The 7,005-nt window shown below is 40.3% G+C and overlaps 1 protein-coding gene across 1 annotated transcript; it reads left to right on the top strand.

Moving 5' to 3' along the window:
• The first annotated feature begins 293 nt into the window (after positions 1-293).
• On the top strand, positions 294-3,338 carry LOC117131537. The gene is made up of 2 exons (XM_033283634.1): positions 294-2,245; positions 2,672-3,338. Exons 1-2 carry the CDS (start codon positions 294-296, stop codon positions 3,336-3,338), a joined length of 2,619 nt encoding a protein of 872 aa, XP_033139525.1.
• The last annotated feature ends 3,667 nt before the right edge of the window (positions 3,339-7,005 follow it).

Here is a 7,005-nt window from a genome sequence, read left to right on the forward strand (position 1 = left end):
AAATCCGACTAGGGCTGAGGAGAAATCCAGCCAGACTGAAGAGAAATCCAGTCTCTGGTGGTAAAGCTCCTTGCAAACCAAAATTTCTTAAATCTGTCTATCTATTTCTTTGGGGTTTTGGGATTTTTACTTCTCTGGCTTTGAGTTTGTTTGTCTGATCATTGAACTCTTGGAATCACTGAGAAAATCACTTGAGAAATCATTGAGAGAAACACTTGAGAGAAACACTAAGTGAGGCTTCGGCTATATCTATTGTGTACTTACTTTTCTTGTTGAAGTCTTAACAGGAAACCATGTCTGAAAGTGATAAAGAAAGGCCCGTGGCTAGACTGGATAAAGCACAACTAGATGCTATCATGGCTACTCTCATGAAAGAGATGGATAAAAAACTTGAATTTGTTGGAGCTACTCGTTCTACTAACCCTGTCTTTGGCACAACTTCACAGGTTAGGAGAGCCGCTAGGGAAAAGAGGAGAGGCAAGCGACCTGCAGTAGGAGACGAATCTGAGGATGAAGATACTTCTTCTGGCCGTAGTACTGATGGAGAACGGTCCGTGGGATCAGCAAGATCAGTGAGAACAGGACGTGCAGCCTCCCAAGCAAGATCCCCTACACGCCATGCAGCAAGGAACAGACCAGATGATAACCTTGGGAGTCTCAAACTTCGAATACCAGTCTTCAGTGGAACCAGCAATCCAGATGCTTATCTTGAATGGGAAACGAAGATTGAGCGAGTGTTTGATTGCCAGCACTACTCAGAAACAAAGAAGGTGAAGCTTGCTGTGACAGAATTCAGTGGGTATGCTTTGCATTGGTGGGATCAGATTGTTACTACTAGGAGAAGGACTGGAGAGCCGCCAGTTGCTTCATGGTTTGAGCTCAAGACACTCATGAAGAAGCGGTTTGTCCCAAACCACTATGGTAGAGAGATTCATCAAAAGCTGAGGAGACTTACCCAAGGAACCAAAGGCGTGGAGGATTACTATCAAGAGATGGAAATACTCATGATCAAAGCGGCTGTTGAAGAAGCTTCTGAAGCTACTATGGCTCGATTTCAGGCTGGGCTTAACAGAGACATCCAGGACCGCTTGGAGATGCAGGAGTATGAGGACATCTATGAATTGCTTCACAAAGCAATCCTCATTGAGCAGCAACTGAAGAGAAAGTCCTCAACCAAAGGATCCTATGGCAACAACTTCAAAGCGCCTACTACCAAAGATGACAAGTCTTTTGTGAAACCCAAGGAAGAGCATGAGGACAAGGGAAAGGCACCAGCTGCTAGATCCAGGGATGTGAAGTGCTTCAAATGTCATGGTTTTGGGCACTATGCCAATGAGTGCACCAACAAGAAAGCAATGATCCTCTTGGACAGTGGTGAGGTGATATCCGAAGAAGAAGAGGAAGCCATAGACTATCCAGTTCGTGGAGAACTACTTGTCACAAGGAGATCATTGGCAGTACAATCCAAGCTAGATGTAGATAATCAAAGGGAGAATCTGTTTCATACTCGTTGCATAGTTTATGAAAAAGTATGCAGTTTGATTATAGATGGAGGAAGCTGTACTAATGTTGCTAGTGAAGCTCTTGTAGAAAAGCTTGGATTGAAAACAGGGAAGCATCCTAGGCCATACCTTCTACAATGGTTGAATGAGGAGGGCGAGCTGAAGGTCACTGATCAAGTAATGGTTCCTATAACCATTGGAAGATACCAAGATGAGATCGTGTGTGATGTTCTGCCCATGGACTCTAGCCATATCTTGTTGGGAAGGCCTTGGCAGTATGATAGAAGAGTCATTCACGATGGGTTCACTAACCGGCATTCCTTCACCCACAGAGACAAGAAGATTGTACTGGCACCTTTGTCTCCACAAGAGGTACATGAGGATCAACTTCAACTAAAACTTAGGCGACAAGAAGCTAAAGAGAAACCAGCTGACAAGCAAAAGAAGGAGACTAATCTCTTAGCCAAGAGTAGTGAGATCAAGAAAGCTTTGTGTCTTCAACAATCTATGCTTTTATTTGTTTTTAAAGGTGCCCTAATGTCTTCTTCTGACCCTGCACCGGTTCTACCGAGTGAACTTGAGTTTCTTTTGCAGGACTATGGTGATGTCTTTCCAGACGAGAGCCCAAAAGGACTTCCTCCCATGCGTGGGATTGAACACCAAATAGACTTGGTCCCTGGAGCTTCTCTCCCAAACCGCCCTGCCTATAGAACCAACCCTGAAGAAACAAAAGAGCTACAGAAGCAAGTAGATGAGCTCATTGAGAAAGGACATATCCGAGAGAGCATGAGCCCTTGTGCAGTACCAGTGCTCCTTGTGCCTAAGAAGGATGGAAGCTGGCGCATGTGTGTAGATTGCAGAGCCATCAACAATATCACTGTAAAGTACAGACATCCTATTCCTAGACTTGATGATATGTTGGATGAGCTACATGGTTCTTGTGTGTTCTCTAAGGTAGATTTAAAAAGTGGATATCATCAGATTAGGATGAAAGAAGGGGATGAATGGAAAACAGCCTTTAAAACTAAACATGGTCTGTATGAGTGGCTTGTTATGCCATTTGGTCTTACCAATGCCCCTAGCACTTTCATGAGGTTGATGAACCATGTCTTGAGGTCTTTTATAGGACACTTTGTTGTAGTTTATTTTGATGATATTTTGATCTACAGCAAGAGTATGGCTGAGCATGTGCATCACTTGAAATCTGTGTTAGAAGTGCTTAGGAAAGAATCCTTGTTTGCTAACTTTAAGAAATGCACTTTTGGGACAGATCACCTTGTTTTTCTAGGATTTGTTGTAACAGCACAGGGAATCAGAGTGGATGAGGAAAAGGTTAGAGCTATCCGAGACTGGCCTAGTCCTAAGAGTGTGAGCGAGGTGAGAAGTTTCCATGGTCTTGCCGGCTTTTATAGAAGATTTGTGAAGGATTTTAGCACCATAGCTGCACCACTCACTGAAGTCATCAAGAAGGATGTGGGTTTCAAGTGGGAGAAGGCGCAAGAGGAGGCTTTTCAAAACCTGAAAGGGAAGTTGACTAATGCTCCTTTGCTAGTTCTTCCAGATTTTACTAAGACCTTTGAAATTGAATGTGATGCTTCTGGTGTAGGTATTGGAGCTGTGCTGATGCAGGAGAAGAGACCCATAGCATATTTCAGTGAGAAACTAAGTGGAGCTGATGTGATCATGGAAAGCACCAAGGAATGGAATCATGAACCTGATCATGGAGAACTTGTAGCTGTGGAAGAACCTACACTTGAAGAATGTTTGAGCCGAAATAAAGCTTCTATCATCAGAGACAACTTGATCTACATTCAAGCTACTCTACACTCAAGCTGATCATCATCTAGGCAAGTAGCTTGTGTGTACTCTTTTTCCCTTGATTGGTTTTGTCCCACTGGGTTTTCCAATCAAGGTTTTTAATGAGGCCACAAGTTACTTCTCTTACCTCCTAGATGATTGATCTTGGTCTGTCCACATGAAGACCTTATGTTATATAATTTTATCTAAGTTTTTATGCTATGTTTTTATTTTCGAAAACTCTAGTCTTTGTTGTGTTTCCAAGGGAGCCTTGTCTTTATTTTCCTTGTATTTTCGAAACCTTGTGCATGTACAAGGCTTCTCCTTTATATTCTGGTCGTGGCCCTTGTATCAGCATCCATCTTTTTATCAAAAACCTTTGTTTTCTCTTTTCTTCTTGCTTGTCGAGTTGATTGAGTGTTGGTGTGTAATATCCAACTTCTGGTGTGTAATATCCAGAGACTAAGGGCTCTAGTTTGGTGTGTCATATCCAATCTATTGCCTAGGAGTATCAAGGAGCCTTTCCGCAGCCTCTTGTGTCACCATTCGATCCACATACCTTGAGAAACTTGAGTCTTTTGATTCGTTTCTGCAAGGATTATCCCATCTGTTCCAGAGCATCAGCCTAGGATCTCATCAAGTGGTATCAGAGCAACTCTGGAAGGGAAGTGTTCATCTTTCTCTATGATTTTCGATTTGTCTCTTCATATTCATGCTAGAAACTGATAGATCTGTGTTGTGGCTGTCGAAATTTGATAGATTAAGTTTATCTGATTTCGTTTGTGTGTTAAAAACTCTTCATATACCTTGCTGAGAAAGTTTTCTGATTTACTTGATCAATCTGTTTCTGTTTCTGAAATTTCGAATTTGTTTCTGTCTTGATCTACTCTGTTTTGATTAAACTTGATGTACTAGACTTGAAAGTGAACCTGAAATCAAAATCTCTCTGTTCTGTTTCGAAATCAATCTGATCTGTTAGGTTTGTGATTTATCAGTTCTGTTCAGATTAGTTTTGATCTGTTTTAAATCATTGGTTGAGTTTCTAATTTGTTCTGAGAATTGTCTAAGGTTTTAAGCTTCAGTTTGAATCTGTTTCTGGTTTTGCAAATTGATTTTTGTTTTCTCTGTAGAACTTGTTACTGCTGTGTGTTGTTTTCTGTCTCAGGTACAATGGCAGGAGATCAGAAAGGAAAATCACTAAGGAAGAAAGGCTGTTACTTAAATCTATGAATGCTCAAATGCAGCAGATGTTGGATACCAACATGGGTGAATTTCGAAAGGAGCTTAGACAAAAGTTTCTGCAGCAAACTGATGATCTTAGGCAGCAAAATAAAAACAGAATGGACAAACAAAAGCTTGAGCCTAGACCACCAGATTCTGTTCAAACAATCAAGCAAGCATAAGTGGTATAAGGAAGAGGAAGCAGGACGTGGCCAACAGTCTTACAAACAGCCAGCCCACACTTCGAGCAGACCACATCAAGCTTCTCGCACTCCTAAATCAAATATTCATTCTTCTTACAATCAAATTGTCACTAAGCCTCAACTTTATGTTTTTACAGGGGAAGGTGATTATTTAAAGTGGGAAAGAACAATGGAGAAGTGGCTTTGCTACAACAAAATCCTGAAGAGAGAAGCATTGGCTTATGTGATGTCTCAGCTCAAAGGAAACGTTTTTAAGTGGTTGTTGCAAGAAGAAGATGATCGCAGGTACTACAAGGAACCAGCTATCACCACTTGGGAAGATCTGAAGTTGCTACTAGGAAGAAGTATGCATCCAAAGGCCACACTTCTCTGAAATCTCCAAAGAAGAAAGTCATATCCGCAACAGACTTCAAAAGTGAAAAATCAGAAACCAAGATGGCTGATTATGAGAAAGAAATCAGCAGCCTTGTTAAAGAGATTCTTAAGACCAGCAAGCACTTAGACAAGCAGAAGAAGCTCCCAAAGAATCAAGAACCAGTTGCTACTGTCTCAGAACTCAATGATGCAGAACCAGACTCAGCTGCCCCAATTCAAGAAGCTCAAACCAAAACATCTATGGGAAAAGGAAAGTTTGAGAAAGAACAAGAGTTTTCTCTGTTCTTACCTCACTCTGAATCTAATTTTGATAATTCCTTTGATGAACTAACTTGTCTTGAACCGGTGCAACCGAGTAGAATTGTTTCAGTGTCACAGGTTGCAAAAGAAGACTCAGCAGAAAAAGAACCAGAGAGTACAACACAAGAAGAACAACAGAAAAACTTGCAGACAAAATCAGCTCATGAATCTTTGTCTTATGATCTGCAAGAGCACTGTAAGGAGTTTAATATGGTTGCTTCTGTGCCTAGAATGTTTGTTAAAGTGAGTACTGAAGACATAAAACGTTTTGGTCTTGATAAAGTAAAAGATTTTGTGTTTCAAAATCTGTTTTTGATAACATGTTTAAATCTTTTAAAGAAATTAAACCAGAAATCATCTTTGATCAAAAACGTTTTCAAAATCAAAATAATAACATTTCTGGTCATATTCTGAGTTTTGATCATTTTCTGAAACATGTCAAAAGTTTTGATCATTTTGAAAAGGTTTTAGAGCTTGAATTGAAACAATCTGATTTCTGTTTGAAACCTTGTGATTCATTTGCTAGAACTGAAGAAAGGAGTTTTGTTACGAACTTCCATGTGCATCAACTGATCCTTGATAATTCTTTTGTTTCTGCTTATGTATTGAATGAACCTAAGAAGTTGCAGGAACCGAAATTGCATCAATCTGATTTTAGATTTAAATTTGTGAAATCTGCAAAGTTCTCTGAGTTTGAGCTTGATAATGATTCTAAACATGTAGGTTGGTTCTTTGATGATATTCTAGTGTATAACACTTTCTTTGATAAACCTGCTGCACAATTGAAACTAGATATCACTGATTCTGAATGTGTGAACTTGAACCTTAATGATATCTGGGTCTGCAGTATTTTCTTTGATATGCATAATAGATGGAGGAATCATGCTGTTTTGTGCTTTGGAGACATTCTGGTCTACAACACTTTCTTTGACATGATAACACACTTGACTTGTCCAAAAAGAGCTGAGAAGTGTACAGGTAAAAAGAGGGGCTATACCGATGAGTCCTTGGCTAAGCTGGAGATGCAACAATCAAATCTTGGAAGCTGTCTAGCCGCCAACTTTGACATAGGAGCAGTCCGAGGATCATATCTCAGCAACCAGAAGGAATTAAGCAACAAACTCAACTGCAATGGAAACTACACTCATCAGGGTCTCACGTCGAACTGGAATCATGTCCAAAGCTTCTCAAATGAAAGAGTTATGGGTTCTACAAGACGGGTGATTCTGTGTTTGCTTTGTCTGAACTTTTCTGAGTGTAGAACATCTCAATCCTATCTATGGCGACCAGGTGAGCATGCTAAGGTAACTAATCATGTTTTCAAGAGTTCTTTTATTGATTACACAGATATGATGCACTTGTTTTTGCCAAAAGAGTCATGTGCAGAATATATGGAAGTTTTGAAGCATGCAAAGAGAAAGAACAAGCGTGAGGAAGACAAACGTTTCAAGCCGCCTGATCTAAGCCAGGAGAGACATCAGGACGTCACTTGCTTCATCCTCATCAAAGAAGCACCTCCAGATGCAACATACAAGCCAAAACCGAGAAAATATAACTTTGGGATAAGAATCTTACTCTATGATGATTTTGCTTGTGTTAACTTGTCT

Source organism: Brassica rapa, unplaced genomic scaffold (genome assembly GCF_000309985.2).
Source record: "Brassica rapa cultivar Chiifu-401-42 unplaced genomic scaffold, CAAS_Brap_v3.01 Scaffold1022, whole genome shotgun sequence".
Lineage (NCBI taxonomy): Eukaryota > Viridiplantae > Streptophyta > Magnoliopsida > Brassicales > Brassicaceae > Brassica > Brassica rapa.